This window comes from Lotus japonicus, chromosome 6 (genome assembly GCF_012489685.1).
Source record: "Lotus japonicus ecotype B-129 chromosome 6, LjGifu_v1.2".
Classification (NCBI taxonomy): domain Eukaryota; kingdom Viridiplantae; phylum Streptophyta; class Magnoliopsida; order Fabales; family Fabaceae; genus Lotus; species Lotus japonicus.
Genome location: NC_080046.1, coordinates 2,803,524 through 2,826,854, shown reverse-complemented (window position 1 = coordinate 2,826,854; position 23,331 = coordinate 2,803,524). Strand labels below are relative to the sequence as shown.

The 23,331-nt window shown below is 35.7% G+C and overlaps 2 protein-coding genes and 1 long non-coding RNA gene across 9 annotated transcripts in view; 1 reads left to right on the top strand and 2 right to left on the bottom strand.

Annotated features, from left to right (window-relative positions):
* LOC130726758 (uncharacterized) overlaps positions 1–1,526 on the bottom strand; it is a 29,993-nt gene extending 28,467 nt beyond the window's left edge. Inside the window, exon 1 of the long non-coding RNA XR_009014976.1 lies at positions 1,400–1,526. This is a non-coding gene — a long non-coding RNA (uncharacterized LOC130726758). The remainder of the gene's footprint in view (positions 1–1,399) is intronic.
* Positions 1,527–10,336: 8,810 nt separating this feature from the next.
* Positions 10,337–13,849, bottom strand: LOC130723262 (cell division cycle 20.2, cofactor of APC complex-like). 2 transcript variants are annotated; one of them, XM_057574237.1, is made up of 8 exons: positions 13,621–13,849; positions 13,434–13,535; positions 13,123–13,314; positions 12,499–12,765; positions 12,316–12,418; positions 11,895–12,211; positions 11,580–11,741; positions 10,337–11,221 (listed from the first exon to the last, which is right to left on the bottom strand). In XM_057574237.1, the coding sequence occupies exons 1-8, from the start codon at positions 13,690–13,692 to the stop codon at positions 11,078–11,080; spliced, it is 1,359 nt and encodes a 452-aa protein (XP_057430220.1). In that variant the 5' UTR covers positions 13,693–13,849; the 3' UTR covers positions 10,337–11,077. The 2 variants fall into 2 exon arrangements, with proteins under 2 accessions (XP_057430220.1, XP_057430221.1); XM_057574238.1 differs by lacking the exon at positions 11,580–11,741 and having other exon boundaries at positions 13,621–13,847.
* Positions 13,850–14,390: 541 nt separating this feature from the next.
* On the top strand, positions 14,391–22,318 carry LOC130723434 (sucrose-phosphatase 1-like). Of its 6 annotated transcripts, none has more exons than XM_057574483.1 (9): positions 14,392–14,574; positions 14,857–14,950; positions 15,029–15,328; positions 15,507–15,608; positions 15,892–16,080; positions 16,202–16,489; positions 17,168–17,354; positions 21,796–21,842; positions 21,957–22,318. In XM_057574483.1, the coding sequence occupies exons 2-9, from the start codon at positions 14,891–14,893 to the stop codon at positions 22,047–22,049; spliced, it is 1,266 nt and encodes a 421-aa protein (XP_057430466.1). In that variant the 5' UTR covers positions 14,392–14,574; positions 14,857–14,890; the 3' UTR covers positions 22,050–22,318. The 6 variants fall into 6 exon arrangements, with proteins under 6 accessions (XP_057430467.1, XP_057430466.1, XP_057430464.1 ...); XM_057574481.1 differs by having other exon boundaries at positions 14,393–14,570; positions 15,892–16,086; XM_057574480.1 differs by having other exon boundaries at positions 14,393–14,574; positions 15,892–16,086.
* The last annotated feature ends 1,013 nt before the right edge of the window (positions 22,319–23,331 follow it).

Sequence of the window (23,331 nt, the reverse complement as noted above, 5' to 3'; positions counted from 1 at the left end):
AATTATATATGAGAAATCATATATGCATAAACTTAAAAGAAATAAAAAATATAAGAAAGGGTAATATAGGAATAAAAAAGTTATAACTCATTCCGCTCCATCTATTATCCAAACAATGGAATGGTATCTCTGATCCGCTCCATCATAAAATACCCAAACAATGAAATGGTATTTTTATTCCATTCCATTCGGCTCCATTATATTCCGCTCCATTATGTTCCATCAATCCAAACAAAGCCTAAGGGCTGATTCTAAGGGCACTCCTCATCCAAGTTTTGAAGTAGTGGTTATTAAAATAGGCTAGGGAATCTGAGAAATGGGAAATAAGTTATAGAGCATTTTAATAGCACAAGCAAGAGTCATGTTCATGTAGTGGAGATTGATTGGTGTCTGTTTTTTGATAGCTTAAGATATAACATATGATTATAATTTTAGATTGGTGACTGTTTAAATATGAGTTCAACCATGAAGCCGGAGAGAGGCCTTATTTTTGTCACTTATCATTTTTTAACTCAATTTACAATGTTGCAATAAGTAATCAATGAGTAGGAAGATTGTGATGAAAAATAGAAACTCTATCATAATGTATCAGTTGTATCTTCTATTAATGAGAATTTTTTCTAAAGATCTGTATAGTTTAGTTAGGGTAAAAGTGGTTTATTCTATGAATGTGGTTCTTTTCTGTAAATCAGTATATTATAGTTGAAGCTAAAAGCTAATTGTAAATTGAAGGAGTTTGTAAATTGAAGGAGTTCTGGGTGCACGAGGTTTTATAGTGCTATGGCTCTTATTTTTTGTATGACAAAGATTGTTTATCAGGAATAGGCATTATGTTTTTTTTACTCTGTCAGGGTTATTTTTACTCTTTGTTTTTAGGCTTAAATAAGTTTTTCGTCCCTAACCTTTACATAATACCTGATTTTCGTCCCTCGCCGGAGCAAAGGTGGGGTTTAGTCCCTAACCTTTGCCAAAACGTTTGGTTTTCGTCCCTCCGGAGCTCTGGGTCAACGTCGGAGCTCCGGTGGCCCATGTGGCATCGCCACGTGGGATTAATGAGGCCAGGTGTTATTTTTTTTAAATTAAAAAAATCTAATTAATTTTTAAAAAGAAAATAATAATAAAAAACCAAAAATACTCATTAGCTCTTCATCTTCCTCAAACATCTTCATCATAACATCCAGAAAATAAAATAAACACACTATATCATCTAACACACAAAAGAACCCCAACCATTATCCCTCACCTCTGTTCTAATCTTTCTCACGCTCACCCAAAAAATTGCCAATTTGGCCAACGAGAAACCAAAGTAAGAATTTTTAGAACGGGCACACAATCCCAAAATTGAAACCTCCAACAAAAACGGGGAATTGTGAAGAGAGGATAAGAGATTGGGTTTTACCTTTGGATGAGGTTTTCTTCTTGAAGATGTTCAAGTTCATGGTGGTGTTGATCTGGAAGAAGAAGAAAAACCCTAATTGAGGAATGAAGCATGCATAGAGAGTCACAGTAGCCCAAATTGGAGAACGAAACCCCAAAAATTGTAGATTCCTGGAGAACGAAACTGAAGGTTGAAGAACGAAGCTGAAAATGCCCAAACAAGCAGCGCTGATGGATCCTTCTTCTCCTTCAGGCAGGGATTGGTTTTCGATATGGATTTTCTGGGTTTTGTGGATCTGAGTTGATGTTGTTAGATCTGAGTGTAGTGAGATACAAAGAAGGTTTGTGCGAGAGAGACGCAGGGACTTACCACCAGTTGCAGTCACCGCCCCGGTTCCAGTGGCCTTTGGTGCTCAATTCAATTTGCTCTCTTTATTCTCACCCTGTTATCTCTCTCTTTCTCACTCACTCCTTTGCTGCAATTAACTTGTCCCCTTTGTGCTTAGGTTTAGGTTTCTGAAATCTGCTTCTAATTTTGCAAATTAAAACTTCCCAAATCTCAGTGCATTTGGGGGGCTGCCAGGCTTGGGGTAATTATATTCTGGGTTTGGACTTTGGAGATGAAGATATGTGAAGTGAATGAATATTCAATGTTTGTTGAAGGAATTTTTGTCTGGGTTTTTGAAGATTCAAATGAAGATGATGAAGAAAATGCTTGAAGAATATAATTTTTTCCTTTTTTAAAAATTTTAAAAAAATTAAAAGAATTAACACGTGGCCTCATTAATCCCACGTGGCCATGCCACATGGGCCACCGGAGCTCCGGCGTTGACCCAAAGCTCCGGAGGGACGAAAACCAAACGTTTTGACAAAGGTTAGGGACTAAACCCCACCTTTGCTCCGGCAAGGGACGAAAACCAGGTATTATGTAAAGGTTAGGGACGAAAAACTTATTTAAGCCTTGTTTTTATTCTTTGACTGATACTAATATTTTTCTATGAAATATTGTTTTCTTCAGGTGTTAAATAACAGACGATGGTAGATTGAGTGATGGAAACTGGGGGCTATTTGCTAGTATTAGTTGTATAACAAAAACTGGACATGTTAAACCAGTTATTTGAATTTGTATTCATTATTTGTCTTCTTTAATTAGATTGTGTACTTGTTGTGGTTACTGATTTGGACGGATCAATTTTTCAAACATCTCTTGCTATCAGAGATGAGCTTTAATCTCTATGCCGGGAGTTACAATGTTAAAATAAAATTTTGATGTGTTAAGGAAAGATATGGTGGCAAAGGAAGAAGTAGATTGTTTAAAACCAAAGATTCGGTAACTGCTTAGGAGGTGCTCTTTTCTTTAGGCATCTTTAAACATTGGAACGGAGGGAGTATATGTATTTTTCAGTTGGAGGTATAGGGTTAATGTGTATGTGCGGAGTACTATCCAATAAGAATTTTGAATTCATGGCTATTCGATTTATAATTAAATTTTCAGTTTTCAATATATAGTCGTTTAATCATTTAATGCTATTGATCCCCATTTGTAAAATCAATGTTACAAGACTTCTTTTTCAAATGATTCAATTGCCCAAGACTTATTTTTTCAGTTTAACGTACATGTTTAATTTATTAAATTTCTGGACATTTGTTTGGGGAGGAATGTTTATTATAACAATAATAATAAATTACTATTTTCTAAATAACATAATGTTTGAAATGTTATTCAAAACAAGTTAATTTAAATCAATGATAATAAATAAATTAAGAAAAACTAAATGTAATCTCATCTATAGATTAATATTATAATAGGTTCGTTAAAAGTAGTATTTTAAAAACGATATTTTTGTAAATGGTTGATTTGATTGAGGGCAATCTACATAAAGTTGTGCTAGCACACAAGTGTTTTATATTGGAAAATAACTAACTATTTGTAATTAATGAACATCTTACATTCGAGATTTTTATTCTTAGAAGATATATAATAGTTGTTTTCACACTCTTAGAATTGAACTATTGGACATGTTTATGTTGATTTATTTTGGTTTTTTAAGATTATGATTGAGTTTATCAGTGTTAAACTTCAAATATTTTCTTTAATTGCGTAAATCTAAGTTTTTATTTAAGTAATTATTTGCCTCATATTTTGATCTCTTTAAGATTGAGTTCTCAGTTTTAAACCTTAAATATTTGCTTCAGTGAAATAAATTTAAATTTTTTAAAGCCATAAATTACTTATTATGATTGGCATTTCTTTCTAATTTATTTTTGCTTATTAGCAATAAACACAATAAAATATTTCGCCGTGCAACGCACGGGCAAAACTTCTAGTTTAGTCTAGAAAGAGTTCAAAATGGCTAATCCTTAGCACCAGTTATAGGTGTGTTATAGAGAGGTTCAATCACTTCAAGTTGCAAATTTTGTTCTATGGTCGATATCCTAAATTTTGTTCAATAATGTCATTAGTTTCGTTATTCATGTAATGAAATAATGACAATTTCCTAGTGAATTTTTTTTATTTTAAATATTGCATGAATCAAGTTTGTTAACTTTTTTTGTCCTTTAGAAGGACTTCTTTTTTCATATCTCTAATTAACACGTGACTGTTTTTTTTAAACAACATGTGACTTTTTTTAATCCTCAACAAATTTTATAATTTCTATAGCTTGATTCCTCCCAAATCTAAAGTGCTTAACAGTTTAACTGTGTAATCACCTCAATCTTTAATATTTCTAGGAAAAAAAAGGTTTTTATTTTAGCAAATGAGGAATATTACAAACACACTCTTTCGCCCACTTCCTTAAAACACACCCCTAAAGCCACGTCACTCGCTTCATACACAATTTTAGTCTTTTAATGTCGTCAACCCCTTCTCCATCTTCAACCTATCAATATCCACTTGCCCATTTTTAAGTGTTATCACTAATGTGTTCCAGAATTGTCATGGTTCGTCCAAGATAAGTCTCAAAATTCCATTATCTTTGTTCGACAATTTCATTGAAGTTGTAATTCTAAACTTGAACTCCTGGATGCTCTTGATCTTTCGTAGTGGTGCACGATTATGAAGGATTTTGTGGCACTATATGGTGAGATGTTGCCACGGTGGGTGAGGTCCTTCTAAAGGCACTTCGACGCTCAAGTCAACACGAGAGTGTTGAAAAAGAAGCTTGAAGTCAGAGTAACAATAAAATAGCAAAATGAGAAACATTTTTGTGTACATAAATTTGAATTTTATGTCGCTACAAAAAAACTCATTTTTCCTTAATAATTTTATGCAATAGTCAGATCAAGATCAATTTTAAATATTGATATCACTTTTGATTAATATTATTATTTTTATTAAAACTTTACATAACTCATTTACCCCTTCATCTAATTAATTTTATTTTTTGAATAATGAATATGATAATCAATATGGCAAATTTAAAATGGATAAAAATAGGAAACAAATATAAAAGTGGAAGCGATATAAATATAAATTTTAAATATGAAAAAAAACTAATCACATATTCAGATTTGTTTAAGTTTTAGAACAAATAAAAAATTGAACTGTCCCCGCAGGATAACTCATGTGGAGGAGCTGGGGGACATATGGGTTGGGTAGGGGAGGTTCAGGGATCGATTCTCTTTCCGATGTACCAAAAAATAAAATATTGAACTGATTTCAATTTCTTTGACTGGGTTCACCATGAGGTGAATTAATTAACCAAACAAATTCGGATTAATTATCATATTATACACAGTACTAATTTACTCTTGTCCAAAAGCTATTTAGTGTTAGATGTCACAATAAGTAATATAACTAACAAGTAACAAGTAATTAAAATCACAACTATGTTATTGTCTAAAAGGTTGCAATATGCAGAAATTGGAATTCAGGAAGAGGTTAGGAAAATTCCCATGTTCTTAAGTTGAAGATCCCTTGATGAAATAAATTCTAATTCATTCATCTTCACTCCATACATCATACATGTTGATCTGTAACAACTTAGCTTAACAAACCCAATAATACTATGACATACTGATATCGAAAACAGAAGATAACAGACAGAATATCATTAACTAATTGAAGCATCCTGTTTCAATTGCTCAAAGAATGTGAGAACTCTTGAGAGAGATTGAGAGAGATTGAAGAAGAAGAAGAAACTTTGATATTCTGATTTCAACTGAATTGCAATACAACACTGTAGATAGCTATTTATACCTAGATTAGACACTAACTAATTATATAACAACCTAACAAACTCTAAACTAATCAGTAACTAACATGCCAGCTCATGCCAGCTTACAATGAACTTCTATATTATTACAATATAGTCCTTGTACTACTACTTATTACTAATAGTGATCCTGTGAACTTTTACACCCTCCCACAAGCTGAAGGTGGAAAGATATTGATCATTGCAAGTTTAGCCAGAAATCCCTGAAAGATCCGAGGCTGCAAAGCTTTAGTGAAGATATCTGCAACTTGCAAAGCTGTTGGAATAGGCAATAGCTTGACAACTCCAGCTTGCAACTTCTCTCGGACAACATGGCAATCAATTTCCAAGTGTTTAGTCCTTTCATGAAACACTGGATTGGCAGCAATATGCAAAGCACTTTGGTTATCACAAAACAAAGCAGGTGTTTTAAGACAAGAAATTCTCAAGTCTTTCAACAAGTAAAGTAGCCATTGTAGTTCACAAGTGGCATAGGCAAGAGCTCTATATTCTGCTTCACTAGAAGACCTGGATACTGTGACCTGCTTCTTTGCTTTCCAAGATATGAGTGAATTACCAAGATAAAAACAGTACCCTGATATTGACCTTCTCGTATCCAAGCAACCTGCCCAATCTGCATCTGAATAACCTTGTAAAGTGATTGGAGTGTTCCTGGAAAAAAACAAACCAAGTCCTGGAGATGCTTTCAAGTACTTTAAAACTCTAAGTGCTGCTGTGTAATGTATATCAGTAGGTTGGCTCATGAACTGGCTCAGTTGCTGTGTTGCAAAAGAAATATCTGGTCTAGTGTGTGTCAAATACAACAATCTGCCTACCAATCTGCGATATCCCATGACATCTTCACAAGGTTTTCCTTGATCGATTGTTAACTTGAGAGCTGGATCCAATGGAGTGGAAACTGGCTTACTACCAAGATTTCCAGTTTCTTGAAGCAAATCCAAACAGTATTTCCTTTGACACAATGAGATTCCAGAGGTAGAATGAGCTACTTCTAGGCCAAGGAAATATTTCAAAACACCTAGATCTTTAATACCAAATGCTGAATGTAGAGAATCCTTAACCATTTGAAATTCTAAGAGACTGTTACCAACCAGAATAACATCATCCACATAAACAAGCAATCCTGTGAACATGTCTCCTTGAAATTTAACAAATAAAGAGTAATCTGAAGCAGTTTGTGTGTATCCAAGATGTATAAGATGAGCAGCAAGTTTTTCATACCATTTCCTGCTAGCCTGCTTAAGTCCATAAAGTGACTTTTGCAACTTGCATACTTGATTAGGCTTCTCTGTCAAAACTCCTGCCGGGACTTGCATGTACACATCTTCATCTAAAGTTCCATGAAGAAATGCATTGTCTACATCCAGCTGATGCAAATGCCAGTTCTGTGCTGCTGCTAAGGCCAGTATTACTCTAACAGTGGTGAGTTTGGCAACTGGAGAAAAAGTGTCAAAATAATCCAGTCCTTCAACTTGATTATATCCTTTTGCTACCAGCCTAGCTTTGTATCTAGCTAAAGTGCCATCTGCATTCCTCTTAATCCTGTAAACCCATTTATTCCCTATAGGTTTTACACCATTTGGTAAGTCTACCAATTTCCAGGTTCCATTTCTCTCTAGAGCCAATATCTCTGCCTTCATAGCCTCTTGCCAGTGGGAATGCTTATTAGCTTCTTCAAAAGTAGTAGGCTCTTTATCTGATGAGATACTAAGTACATAGGATTGATGTGGTGATGAGAGTTTATCATGAGAATAGTACTGTGTGATGCTATGTACTGTACTAGTTTTGGAAGGCAATGAACTATATTGAAAATTTTGTAGAAAAGCTGGCCTCTTTACTTGTCTACTTGATCTTCTCAAACTTGGAACTTCCCCTTCTTTCTCTGTCTCTGTAGCATCAAGATCTATGGAATGTTGCAAGTTCAGATTCTCAGTCTGAGGAGATAAAGTTAGCCTTTCTGCCTGAGAATTATCAGTAATCACTTCTGGAACAACAGAAGAATCTTTTTCATTCTGCAGCATCTGACTTTCAAGTATAGATTGTGGCACTTCTGACTTCTCAATATCTCCAGGTTTCTTGTCTTGTGCTTGCAAATCTAAACACTCCCAAGTAGGTAGTGTAGAACTCTTATAAGGTAAAATGTGTTCATGAAACACCACATCTCTGGAAATTATGATCTCATGAGTAGATATGTCTAGCAAAACAAATCCCTTTACACCTTGCTTAAATCCCAAGAAGACACACTTCCTGGCTCTTTGGTCTAGTTTAGATCTTTGAGAGGATATTGTACTAGCAAAACATAGTGATCCAAACACTTTTAAACTCTCTAAATCTGCTTTCTCTTGATAAAGTAAATGATAAGGTGACCTATCATTTAACAGCTTGCTTGGTATCCTGTTCATAAGGAAGACTGCATGTAACACAGCATAGCTCCACATTTTCTTGGGCAATTTAGACTGAAAAAGCAATGCTCTGGCTATGTTCAGAATGTGCTGATGCTTCCTTTCTACCCTCCCATTCTGCTGAGGTGTATGAATACAACTTCTCTGATGTAGAATACCCTTTGCAGAATAGAAAGATGGCATGATGAACTCAGGCCCATTGTCAGTTCTAATAGCTTTAACAGTATGCCCAAACTGAGTTTGTACCATGGCCACAAATGACTGAACCTGATGCTGAACTTGTCCTTTATTATTAAGCAAGACTATCCAAACAAATCTGCTGTGATCATCCAAAACAGTAAGGAAATATTTGTGATTATGTACTGAGGGAATAGCAAGTGGCCCCCAAATGTCCATGTGCACAAGGTCAAAGCAATTCTTAGAATTATGTAAACTGTCAGGGAACATTTTCCTCTTCTGCTTGGCCAGATGACAGATATCACATACTAGTAAACTACTAATATTTACTGAACTATGGAATTTATTCAAAGCTTGAATCCTATCATGAGACAAATGTCCCAACCTAAAATGCCACAAAGCTCCAGGTGGAATAACCTGAGTGGAGCTGTTTATTTCAGAAACAGAATGCTGAACACTAAAACATACACTAGAAGGACTTGTAACTACTAAATGGTATAACTTGTCTTCCTTCAAGCTACCCAAACCAATCCTCTTCTGGGAATGCACCTCCTGAATATCACAAGTGAATTCACCAAAAATGATGTCACAATGATTTCTCTTTGCCAATTTATGTACTGAAACTAAATTGTAGCTAAACTCAGGAACAAATAAGACATGAGTTAACAATATTAGACTTGTAAGTCTAACTGTTCCTACATAACAGGTATCTATGATTGTTCCATTTGGCAAACTAACGCTTATAGGCTTTACTTCAGCTAGAGTCTCAAAACACAACTTGTTAAAACAAATGTGGTCACTAGCTCCTGAGTCAATCACCCAATCTCTACTATCATACTTTTGTGAACAAGAGAGAGCAAAATGCTTACCATGCCCTGTGGTTCCTGAATTATGATTAGTAGTTCTGATCACATGATTAACTGCAACTTGTCATGTTTCTGCAACTTTCTTTGATGAACCAGCAACTTGTTGAATTATAGACACTATTCTTTTGTACTGATCAGCTGTGAATGGTTCTTCACTCTCTTTTATTTGAATTGAGTCATCTCCTTGATCATCTTCTGTATCATAACCTCCACTACCTCCACTGACATTGTTTACATGAGTAGTGGAATTAGAAGTAAATTTAGTATTGGAAGTGTTGGGATAACCATGCAGTTTATAGCAGATGTCAATAATATGACCAGGCTTCTTGCAATAGGTACAAAATTTTCCTGCACCCTTGTATCCAGAATAGCTAGAATTTCCAGAATAACTAGAATTAGGCATTTTTCCCCTGCCATATGACTTTCTTCCTTCTGCAACATTCACTATAACCTTTGATTCATCACTTTCTTCAAAATCTGACTGTCTTTCATGTTGCATAGCTAAAGAAACAACTTTTGCTATGGATGGCAGAGGATTAGACATCAAAATCTGAGACTTAATAACTCCAAAATTCTCATTCAGTCCCAAAAGAAATCTAATAGCATTATCTTGCTCCCTAAACAATTTTACTTGCTCTATGGCTTCACATCTACAGGGAACAGTACATCTACATTGAGGTATTGGTCGATAGTGCTCCAATTCTTCCCAAAGAGTTTTGATTTCAGTGTAATAATCGTTTACTGACATAGAATTTTGCTTTAAGCTACTGATTTCATTTTGCAATTCAGCAATTCTCACTAAATCTCCCTGAGAAAATCGATCACGAAGATCCTTCCAAGCATCACAAGCATTTTCAACAAAAACTATGCTATTAGCAATTGTAGAAGTTACCGAATTGAGTATCCATGAATGGATCAAGCTGTTGCAGCGATCCCAAGCATCGTAGTTGGCATCACCAGGTACTGCAACTGGAATTTCGCCATTGATAAACTTGAACTTGTTCTTCGCCACAAGTGCTCGCTTCATCGATCGAGCCCAGGCACTGTAATTCCTTCCATTGAGAGGTGGAGATACCATTGTAGCCGACGGATTTTCACCGGAATGAATGTAATACGGCGAAATCGGATTTTGCGCTGGATCCTGAACCACATGTGCTTGCTGATTTCCATTGTTGTTGTTGATTTGTGCGTTTCGCACCATTTCTGCGGAAGCTGGTGATGGCAGAGCCCAATCTAGGGCTCTGATACCATCAAAGAATGTGAGAACTCTTGAGAGAGATTGAGAGAGATTGAAGAAGAAGAAGAAACTTTGATATTCTGATTTCAACTGAATTGCAATACAACACTGTAGATAGCTATTTATACCTAGATTAGACACTAACTAATTATATAACAACCTAACAAACTCTAAACTAATCAGTAACTAACATGCCAGCTCATGTCAGCTTACAATGAACTTCTATATTATTACAATATAGTCCTTGTACTACTACTTATTACTAATAGTGATCCTGTGAACTTTTACAATTGCTGTTAAGGCAAATGATGCTACTGATGGGTAGCAATTTATGTCTTGCATCAGTACTAATTAGCACTATCTCTGCCTTGCCTAGTCACTACTAATCTATACAAATTGTCTTTAATAATTGGAAACTGTGTATAATATGCATAATAGCATACAATGAAACTAATAGGCCAAAGTCTCTTGTCAATGGCCTGTATGTCTTGATGATAATAAACACCCTCCCTCTGCTAGCTCAATAGAACTTCCAAAGGCCGTTTCCTCCCAACTGCATGCAACAAGATCATATCAATTTAGTAGCCCCACGTCTGTTGGGAGTGAAACGATCACCCTTCACAAAACAGAAAAATTAAAACAAATTAGAGTGAAAAGTGAGGAAGCAAAATGAGAAAAAATATATAGAGCGCGTTTGGATACGGACTAAAGAACACTTATTGGAGCTACTAAAAAATGAGTTAGATAAGCTCCAACAAGTGCTCTTTGGTCCGCAACCAAACAAGCTCGTAAAAGAAAATGTTATCTTAATGCGGATATCTTCAGGGACAAAAGGTTATCCAGATGTGAGATCTTTGATGTATCAGTAGCAGGTGGCCCAAAAATATCCCAAAAGCGAAGAGTTTCATCTGCCCCAGCTGACACCACTGTTAACCCATCTGGGCTCTGCAAGAGATAAGAACCTAGTGTTAACTTGAAAGAAATAATTGCCAGGATTGAGTTTAAATGGATTAATTCATTGGAGTCATCAGCATAATATGGCACTAGTGTTCAAACAAATACAGGTACTACAGAAGATGCTCTTCCTGATTGCATACCTTACATTACATGCTTTAAATATTTATAATTGGACCAGGTTCTAGAGTTTAAGTTATGGAAAATAATACTTTGACACCCCAATTCCACCCCACACCACATTGGAATAAAAGAGAGAGAAGTGAGATATATGATGAGTGGTGTGATAGGAAAAGAAGAGAGAAATAAACAAACTGTTAAAGTTTTTACTTATAGGAAGCATATATACCTGAGATAGATGGAGGACTCTTGAAGCATGAGGGTCCAAGCCTCTCACTTTATTCATGGATGGATACCGCCACAAGCAAAGTTCGTTGTGGGATGTACTTGTGCTAAATCCATGGCCACTTAATATCTCCTTGTGATGCCTATTCCATTCTAATCCACAAACCTGCACATAATGCCAAACTATCATTCAGCAAGAGTAAACAATGGATGCATTTGTCCAAAAGACTAAATAGTAATCAATTAAAACAATGGTGATTAATTATTTGTGGTGAATGGAAATTATTAATTCTCCAAAAACAAACAATAAGTATCTTACCTGAGCTGTAGTATCTATGCTGCGAATGCAAGTTCCTTTTTGAATATTCCATATCTTAATACACCTATCATTTGTACCACCTCCAGAAGCAAGCACATTTGAATCATAAGGGCACCAAGCAAGGGCTTTGACTGCAGCAGAATGGTCCTTAAAACAATGCAAGAAACTCGATGAATTCATTTTAGATGATTCCCATATGTAGATATGATTGTCATTGCCGCCACTTGCCAGCATATTTCCCCTTTTGGACCATTTTAAGCCACAAACTTCTGCTCCGTGTGCTTTTACCCATGAAATAACATTTCTTCTTGCTCTAACTGCTCACAGTAACGTAATAAAGCAAGATGTTATATCATCACATTTAATCAATAGCTTTCTGTACTCAAAATATATCTAAAGGGTTAAAAAGAACTATACGTACCATCATGGTTGATTATAGATTTGTCATGGCTTCCAGAAGTTAAAGTATCGCCACTCCATGCAATGGTTCCAATCCTTTGACGATGACCTTCTAGGACTCTTATCTGAAAGTTAAAAACTAGGAATTGAGTCCAGACGTTCATATTGTATAATTAGAGAAGCAGATAAATAGAGAGATACATACTGGCTTAGAAGTCTCAGCATCCCAGAGTTGAAGCTTAGAGTGCATAAATCCTGCTGCGAAAAGTTTGGCATCCCGTGACCAGGCAACACTTGTGGGACAATCATTGTGAGTGGCTTCAAACAACCTATGTACATTGTTGTTCACAGAGTTCCAAAGGTAAATTTCTGATCCCAAAGCAACAGCAAGAATATTGTTTTTCCCCCAATCCATGAAGTTTGAATAGTAGTCATTTCTAATATTTGGTGCATCCAAGACCTTGGCCTCTTTCTGCATGCATAGTTATTCAGTTTATCAAATCAGTGTACAGCAAGAGAAAGCAAATTGCAGAAGGCAAACTTAGAGATATTAGGATTTTACTAACAAAATGATAATACTTGCATTGCATTATCTCAAACAAAAAGGAAACAAGAAAAACAGAATCAGAAGACAAAAAAAGTAAATTGACCACTGTATTCAATCACACTGCAATGAATTATTTAAGTATTTATGCTGCTATAATGCTACCTTAGACAGTACATTCCATTTTCAGTTGAAACAGTTAAAATTGAGGAACAGTTTAAACAAGGTTAACACCAATGACAAATAAAAGTATTTTTTTGGATAGATAGATATGCATTCAATCACCTTAGGCATTGCACGAGGGCGGGGCTGATTGATACTGTTTTGAAGTGCGGCTGCGTCTGCTTGTCGCACCTGATCGATGTGACGAATAGATTTTGTAGTTGATTTAGAACTTCCTCTGAAGACTAACATCCTAAATGGCTTCCCATCAGAACCCAAATTGAGTGTCTCATCCAGTTTCTGTCTGTAAGATTCCTGTTATTATAAGAGATAAATCCTCAATACATGCCACTTCTTGAAAGAAAGAAAGAAAGAAAGAAAGAAAGAAAGAAAGAAAGAAAGAGTTCAGAGGGAATAGAAGTAGAATTACATACACTGAATGATGGGTTGTGAGGAGTTATGTTGAACCTGCTTGTGAGCAAAGTGTGAGCTTGATCAAGATCCATCAAGCTCCTGTTGGGTATGAAACGATCACCCTGTAATTGAAACAAAAAGTGAGGAAAGTCGTCGCAGAATGGAAAACCTAGAAGAATGATGAACAAGAGAATGAGAATTACTTACCGGAAAATGGTAATGGGTTGGAGGACTGAAGAGGCTTCTGGGAGAGTACCAATCACGATCGAGACTCCACATTTTCGATGAAATTGAAATCGCTTCCTTCTCCAACAAGCAAGAACAAGAACAAGAACAAGAAGTGAAAAAAGAGGAAGAAGATGATTGGAATGAATGAATGAATGAGGGTTTGTTCTGAGTTTCCAAATGAGGGTTTGTTCTCAGTTGTTACAAAGAAGAAGAACAAGAATTGACCGTTTGGATTAGATATTGAGATTTTATTTATGTTTCCCTCCCCCGCCAAATAACTTACCGTTTAACTTGACAACTTTTTTTCAACGCTTTAATCTTTCCACCTTAGCCTTAATTGCCCTTTCGGATTCAATGTTCAACCTACTGTATATCAAAATCTAAATTTTATGAATTTTTTCTTTTGAAAATATGAAATTTAAATGGGTTAATGATCAAATTAGTCTCTGATTTTATAAGTGAGTTTGATTTTAGTCTCTCGGTGAAAACATGACGTTTAGTGGCTGTTTTTTACCGCCACTAAACGTCATATTTCGGCGAAAACCGCCACTAAACGTCATTTTTCCACCAAAAACCTAAAATTAAACTCGCTTACAAAATTATTGACTAATTTTATCATTAAGTCAATGATAAATAGATGAACTTAAATTCCTTACCTTACCTTGAGTTCTACTAAAGTTAAAAAAAAAAATAGAAAATAAGTTGTTTGCAATTTGCATGTAAAAGAAAAGGTAGATGCTATTGCTTCACTTCACTGACACTCTACCTTATCGAAAAATGAGAATTGTGTTTATTTTATTCTCACTTTCTCGCCTTCCAAACAAAGTGTAACAAAAATTGCTTGTACTACAGTTTCCGAGTTCATGTTGATTGTTGAGTTTGGGGATCACCGACTTGAGCTGCAAATCATCTCCTTCTGATGCACGATAGTGGGTACCTATGCTTTCCCTTACTCCTTTTATCTTTCTTTGTTTCAAAAATGAAGTGAAACCCAATGACACTGTGACTGAAGGAAAGTTATGGTGGCAAAAAATATATATATGCATTTTAATTTTTTGGAACAATCCTGGGTAGGTTTCCATATTGTTTTTTGTGAGATTTGGTTCCTATTCTTGCATATATTATAGATTCTTGAATAAAAGAACATAGGACTTAAAGATGGAACACATTATTTTGAATCTATGCTTGTAGAGAATTTACAAGGTTAACTTTCAGGGGTTTCCTGTGTTAGTAAAGCAAAGAGAACTATATGGATCGACTCAGCGGTTCTGCCAATCTAATGATAGTGTCTGATCTTGATTTGACAATGGTAGATATCATAATTTTGGTAGTGATTTGGAATGATGTCTGAGGTTAAGTGTGGTGAAGCCTGTGTATCTCATTGCAGGTTGACCATGATGATCCAGAAAACCTTGCTCTTCTTAGGTTTAATGCGCTATGGGAAGCTTATTATCGTCAAAACTCTCTGCTACTTTTCTCCACTGGGAGATCACCTACTATATATGGAGAGTTGAGAAACCAAAAACCTCTGTTAACTCCAGATGTAACAATAATGTCTGTGGGGACTGAGATTACATATGGCGAATCCATGGTACCAGATGATGAGTGGACACAGTATCTGGATCATAAGTGGAACAGGGACATAGTTGTGGAGGAAACAGCCAAGTTTCGTGAACTAGTTAGTCAAGTATGTATCTATCTATCATGGAATCTGTTAATTATGAAAATTAATCTACTCCTCATTTATCAGAATTCTTATTAGTTGAATCCTTCTCGGGAAAATGACCTTAAATGCACAATTGTATTATCTATTAAAAACATTGTCATCCATTTTTTTATCTTATAAATTTCTGGTGTAACTGCAGTCAGATACAGAGCAACGGCCTCACAAGGTTAGCTTTTATTTGGAGAAAGGAAAGGCATCAAAAGTCATGCAAGCTCTCTCAAATTGTTTGGAAAAACGCGGGGTAAGAATATTATTATCATTATTTATAAAATCACATGATAAGATTATAGTTCATAAAACAACTTCAGTGGCAGGAATTTTTGTGCTTCATTTAAAAGCTTTACCTAGATATTTATTTTTTGGTTAACATTTAAAGGTTAAAATCCTCGTTCTTTCTCTTTTCTGTACAGGCTATCTAGTGTGTATAGATAGCTGATCAGGTAGTCTTTTTCTTTTAAATGGCACAATTTCATTATATTTATGGTTAACAGTGTGATATGTGATATTCCTCCTTTCTTTTCCAGTTAGATGTGAAAATCATTTATAGCAATGGTATTGCTTTGGATATATTACCCCAAGCTGCTGGCAAAGGACGAGCTCTTGCTTTTCTGCTTGAAAAGTTAAAAGCTGATGGACTACAACCACACAACACCCTTGTTTGTGGTGATTCTGGAAATGATGCTGAACTGTTCAGTGTACCTGAAGTTTATGGGGTGCTGGTTCGTAACATCATTAGAATTAGTAAAATTTACCATATACTTGTCTGTCGTGTTTCCTAACTTTGGTTATACTGTGAAAAATTATCATCCACTTCCCTAATTTGCACTTTTGCAGGTAAGTAATGCACAGGAAGAATTGGTTCAATGGTATGCGGAAAATGCAAGGGGCAATCTACAAATACTTCATGCAACTGAGAGGTGTGCGGCTGGTATTATACAAGCCATTGGTAACTTCTCTCTAGGTCCACATTTGTCTCCAAGAGATGTTAGAGACTCAGTGTTCCACACGAAAGTTCTTAGTCCTAGCCATGAAGTAGTGATGTTCTACCTATTTTATGAGAGATGGATGCGTGGAGAAATTGAAAATTCTGAGCAGTATATGCAATATTTAAAATCTGTCTTAGTAAGTTTTGTCCCATTTGGATATTTTAAATGCAATTGCAAAATTGCTTAGAAATCTACTGCTAAGCCTGGCCACTGGCCAGAGCTGAGTGTCTCGCATGCTTGGGTATTTAATGTTACTTTTGGAATTGGAATAATTTGAAACCGATAGGGTATTGAAAGAAAGCAAAGAGAAGTTTAAAATCAAGTGCGAAGACTCTTGGTTGCTTTGTGATGGGTACTTGGAGTTAGTTAGTCAGTTAAGGGTTAGCCTATAGAGTGAGTTAGTTAGTTAGTTAGTTAAGAGTTAGCCTATAAACAAGAGTGTGAAGAGGGTTTAGGTATCTTTTGGATCATTTGGGATTGGGAATTAGGGAGAGTGGCTGAGACTCTCGAATATCTCAGCATTCTTGTACATTTCTGTTGTGAATAATATCAGGGTTCCATCACTTTGACCTGACATATGTTTTATCATAGTTAAGAGTTAAAGGAGAAACAAAACATATGAAGTTCCAGTTAATATGTGGTCTATAAAGTTCAGATTTTTATATCTCCAATAGTCCAATTAACTTTCATCTGTTTATTTGAAAAGTTGAATGAGGGTAGGTGTTTTTTTCAATTTGAAACTAGAGTCACCTTTTATGTAGCTTTTGAAAACTAGAAGAGGCACCACTAATTTCAAATTTTTGTCTATATGTAGCATTCTACAGGAAATTATGTCCATCCCTCTGGAATTGACCGACCTATGCACCAAATTATAGATACCTTAAAGATGCAGTTTGGTGAGAATCAGGGCCTAGGCTTTCGGGTTTGGGTTGATCGTACGTCTTTTGCAGAAATTAGTTTGGGCTCATGGCTGGTCAAATTTGACAAGTGGGAGTTATCTGGTGAGATTATTTTCTAACTGTAAATAACTAATCTTATATTTTGTTCCTTATGATCTTCCTTTTTGTAGCTTTGCATCTTTATTTCCTTCATGAATTTTTTAAAATGAATGTTTAGGCTTGCAAGAGCAGGCTAGTAATATGTGAATTTGTGTTTGTTCTGTTTTGAGACATCATATATTAGGATCAGAAAGGGACACTAAATTATTCCATAGAACTCCCTTGTTTAGTGCAGGTTTGTCTAGTTCAGCTTACCTCTTGCAATCAGCATCATAATCATTGAAGTAGCTTCTTATTTTATTAAAATTCTTGGCATTGATAAGATATAATTGTGGATGTGTAGCATAGAGTGAGAGAAGAGGGTAAAACAGAATGAGAAATTATGACTTTTTCTGGCTGTATGTTTAAGATACAAGCATCTATTTAAGATCAGAATAAACTAGTTGCTGATAATTACAAAAAGAGAAACTAACTGTAACTGATGTATTGAAGATGCATCACCCATACACAACATTGATTTGGACCTTAGAGTACCAAATCTGAGTAGATAAGGGTTTTGTTAAAGCATCAACAACCTGTAGATCAGCAGGAAAATGTTGAACATAAAGCTGCTTCTTAACCTTTTCTCTAACAAAAAACAAACCAAGCTCCATATGTTTAGTTCTCGCATGAAGATCTGGATTATGAGCTAAGAAAACATTGCTCGAATTATCACAAAACAGCTTGGTAATAATAGTGGAAATTTTTAATTCTCGTAACAAAGATTGAACCCAAAGTACCCCAGCTGAGAGTTGTGTTAACAACAGTCAGTTTTCTTGACCACGATTAAGTAAGAATGTGCCCTAGTCAGTTTCTTTACCACGATTAATTAAGATTTCGCCCTAGATATAAACCCGCACCTGATGTAGAACGCCTATCATCAACACCTATAACCCAATCAGCATCAGAAAATCCTCTAAGTTGAAGAGGAAAATATGTTGCAGGTTTTAGCAAAAGACCATATGAGATAGTACCCTTTAGGTACCGAAGAATCCTTTTTACGGCTATCAAACTTGTGTTGTGTCTATCGGATTTTAGATTTTATTAACTGGGAAACTTAATTCTGGAAGGGTAATAATAATATCTGTAGTGGGCACCCACTGTAGATCTATATATGAAGGATCAGGAAATGGAACTCTACTGTTTTTGTAAGAGCTGAGATGTGCTTACCATAGGAGAACAAATAGGGCGGCAACCAAGCATATTGGCTTTGTTTAAGAGGTAATAAATATACTTCTGCTGAGTGAGAACCAAGCTTCCAGAAGTTGAGCACTTCACTTCAATACCCAGAACATAGTTCCACTAGCCCAATTGCTTTAGAGAAAATGCAGAATTGAGCTTATCTATAAACTGATGAACAAGAGTGGAAGAGCTGCCAATCACTATGATATCATCCACATAGACAAATTGGCACTGTAGACAAATTGGCACTATGGACAAATAGTCAAATAGCGATGGATAATAACAGCTTCAAATGTGCTCAAGCTGTAAAAGAGCTCATTGAAGTCTTTCTGACCAAGCTTGGAGCTTGTTTTAGCACATAGATGTCTATATTGAGCTTACAAACTAGACTTTTGTCAGCTGACTCAAATCCTCGTGGTTGTGTCATAAAGACCTCTTTTTGTAGAAATCCATTTGAAAATGCATAAATACCTCCCTTGTCAAAATGACGCAGCAGTTGGCATCGGAATGGCCATCTGCGGCACCAGAGGAGCAGTGAAAATTGGCGTTGCTCGGACTGGAAATGACCGTTGCAGCGGTGAAGCACATGGAGGAGAGCTGGCATCAGCCACGGTATCTGATAAATCAAGCTCTTGATACCATCAGAGTTCGAGAGAGAAGAGCGTAGAAGAGAATAATTTTTTTTGAATTGTATTCTAAATGGATGTTTGAGATAGAAGCTTCTATCTATAAGATCAGAATAGACTAGTTACATATCATAACAGAAAGAGAAACTAACTAACCAACTCTGTTACTCTTTATTACAAGAGATCATGATACAAAATTTATCCCGCAGTTAATTTATCATCAAATACACTGTCAAGAATAATTGGCTTGATCCTTCTCTGATTCTATTCTCTTCTATATATAATACAATTACATTTACAAGCAATAATGACTAATTAACCCTAATTCCTAATTTGCACAACCTAAATTAGGAAGTCTAATTCTGTACATTCAAATAGGAATATTCTTGATTCTATTTCCTAATTTCTCAAACATAAAATAGGAAACAATCATTAATTGCAGATATCCTCATTGACATCCCCCCTCAAATTGATGCGGTTTGTCAAGAAGCATCAATTTGCTAAGAAGAAACTGGTGACGGGCACGAGGAACCGCTTTAGTGAAGATATCTGCAAGCTGAAGCTGCGAGGAGACATGAGGAAGAGAGATAACATGATCATCAAGAGCCTCACGAATGGAGTGACAATCCACTTCAATATGCTTAGTGCGCTCATGAAAAACTGGATTAGTAGCAAGCTGAATAGCGCTTGTGTTGTCAGCATGGAGAGGCGTCGCATTGATTTGAGGGAATCCGAGTTCAGCCAATAAACCACGAAGCCAAGTTATTTCAGAGCAAGCAGTGGACATAGCTCGATATTCAGACTCAGTGGATGACTTGGAAACGCGGGCTTGCTTTTTGCTCTTCCAAGAAATTAAGGCCGGACCAAGGAACATGCACCAACCGGACACCGACCTTCGTGTATCAGCACAACCTGCCCAATCAGCATCACTATAGGCAAGCAAAGTAAGAGATGTACTGGCCGGAAAAAATAATCCTCGATAAGAAGTTCCTTTCAAATAGCGAATGATGCGACGAACAGCAGCCAAGTGAAGATGACGAGGAGTGTGCATGAATTGACTAACTTGTTGTACTGCAAAGGAAATATCTGGACGTGTAATAGTCAAATAGTTAAGACTTCCCACCAATTTACGATACAATAAAGGATCAGGCAAAAGATCACCCTCATCACGATGATATTTGACATTAACTTCAAGAGGAGTATCCACAGGGACAGCAGATTGAAGACCAGCCAAAGAAACTAAGTCCTCAGTATACTTGTGCTGATTGAGAAAAATACCTTTGGAGTCAGAATGAACCTCAAGCCCCAAGAAATAGTGAAGATACCCAAGATCCTTCATGTGAAAGGAAGCTTGAAGCTGCTGTTTAAGTAGTTGTATGGACGCTTCAGATAGTCCCACATATCTTTAGCAGTAGAGAAAGCACGTAAGTTGTTGATCATGTGAGGTTCAACAGAAGCCAGAATCCAGGTTATAACTTGGGCGTCCTTTGTTTGCCACGCCGCCAATGCCGTTTTCTCTGCCGGAGCAGTGGACTGAGCTACATGATCGTCCCAAAGGCCTTTCCCTTTCACGAACATTTGGAACTGAAACTCCCAAGCGCCATAATTTTTGCCCGTAAAGCTGACACAGAAGTTTTCAAAAGTCTTTTCGGAAGCCATGAGGAGCAAAGCAAACTGACCAGAAACAAGATAGCACAAAAAAAACAGCAACGTTCCAGAAACAGAACAGCAAGAAAAGAAACAGAGCAGCGAACCAGGAATAAAAGCAACGAACCAGGATGGGCTACAGCAGCACAACACGAACCAGAATCAGAGCAACGAACCAGAGAGCCAAGATGAACCACGAAGGAGGCACGATGTTGATACGGATAGGAGAAGCAAGAGCGTGTCGCTCTTAGCACACAAGGAAACGGCACAAGAGAAGTGAGAAGACTCGTGATACCATGTCAAGAATAATTGGCTTGATCCTTCTCTGATTCTATTCTCTTCTATATATAATACAATTACATTTACAAGCAATAATGACTAATTAACCCTAATTCCTAATTTGCACAACCTAAATTAGGAAGTCTAATTCTGTACATTCAAATAGGAATATTCTTGATTCTATTTCCTAATTTCTCAAACATAAAATAGGAAACAATCATTTATTGCAGATATCCTCATTGACATACACAAGTAATTTCATAATTATCAACAGATCAAGGTTTGAAAGTGTAACAACAAAATAGTATTAGAGTATATGTGGCTGCAATTGATAAATACATATCTATTTAGTATTTAGTTTCAAGGTGCAGTGCCTATTTCACAGAAACTGTTATTGGATTAGATGATATGAAAGATTGATTGTTTGAGTGATTGCCTAACTTTCATATGTGATTCTGTCCAGAAATTTGCATAATCTAATGTAGTGTGCTGATTTTCCTTCTTTTGTTTTCAATTTTTGATCATTTGCATTGTACTTAGGCAGCTCATCTTAGCCTCTTTAGATAGATAAGTATTTGAAAATTCTCATTCCTTATATAAAGTGATTTTATGAATCCTCTTTCTATTACTTGTACTTCTTTGACTTGTTTAACTCTGTCATCCAAAATCAGGGAATGACTTAAGGTGTTGTTTAACAAAGGTTTTGATGAATTCAAAGGTATATCTTTTTACACCGTCTTTACACATTTCTGTTCTTATATTTTTAGTACTTTATTTTCCATGAATATTCTGATATTTGTTTACCTATTAAAAAGGATGTGGATTTTGGCAGGTTGATGCACCAAATGAGTTTACCTGGATGCACTTACATCAGACTTGGTTGGATGGCTCAAGAGGAAAGGATGATATTCCTTGGTTTGTCTAGATCACTAACAATTTTGAAATCACTTTCTTTAAAAGCATTACCTTGGTGCCAAATTATTCAGCTGTGGCATGAGGTATGGCAATATGCACTCAAAAGAGATAAATGGCTGACAGATTTTCCCTTTTATTTTGTTTGTGTAATAATAGTTTTCAATGAATTCATGGGCCAGAAACACCTCCGTAAAAGCAGCAAGATAAATGGTTGATAAGGTATTCATTTCATGACAGTTTTCTGCTTTTGGAGAAATGAACAAACTTGGGTTTTTAATACATTGACACCCTATGACTTTGTAATTAGGTGGAGAGGGATGATATCTTAATAGGGATTAGGGAGACTGATAAAAAAAATTAACTCAGAATTCAAAGTAATCAAGAGAGTTGTAATGGAAAAGGTCCAAATTGTAGATTCAGGACTCGTGCAACGTAACCTGCGATCTTGTTACCTTTGTTATCTGTTAACATTTTTTTCCTGTTTAGTTCAGACAGTTTGTGCTTGGAAAGGTGCACCTAGCTCTTGTGTATATTTGTATTTTATGGCCAAACGGATAGTGGTAATCAAAAGTTAATTAAGAATTAAATAAAGCTATTTGAAAAATGCATAGGACTAGTTATAAAACATGAAATGAAATAACCCAAAGATTTTTGCTTTATTACATCTTACATGATCTTGATAATTTTAAGTGGTATGGAATATTTCAAACATCTAGCCAATAGTGTCATGATCTTGCATCTTGTTCATATTGGCAAATCAAGATGTTTGATTTTGATTCCGCGCCACTCAGCTCAACAATTTGTGTTTTGTTAAAACTATGGTTAGATTAATCTACAATTCCCTATAGTTGCAACCAATTTTGATTTAAAATCCCACAGTTTAAAACTTTTTTAATTAAATCTTTATTGTTTTAACATTTTATAAATAAACCCTGACAAAGTAACACCTTTATGGGTGCGTTTGGCAGAACTAATTTACAACCTTTTTCATGTTATTTTAAAGTATAAGCATCTACACATGTGTATGCATGGGAGAGCTTATGAAAATAACAAACTCTCTCATAAGCTATTTTGAGCTTATTCTAAAAAGACATTCTCCCAAGTTTATGAAAATGAGAAATACTCAACATTACGAAACGAGATGCATGATCATAATGCTAGTGATACTTATTTGAGAACTAACTCCCCAATCAGATAAACATTTTTACATATATGATAAAATTAATTTACCAGCACTTTTACTGCAGTTTTCATATATGATAAAATTCTAAAAAGAATGAAATTATTTTTGT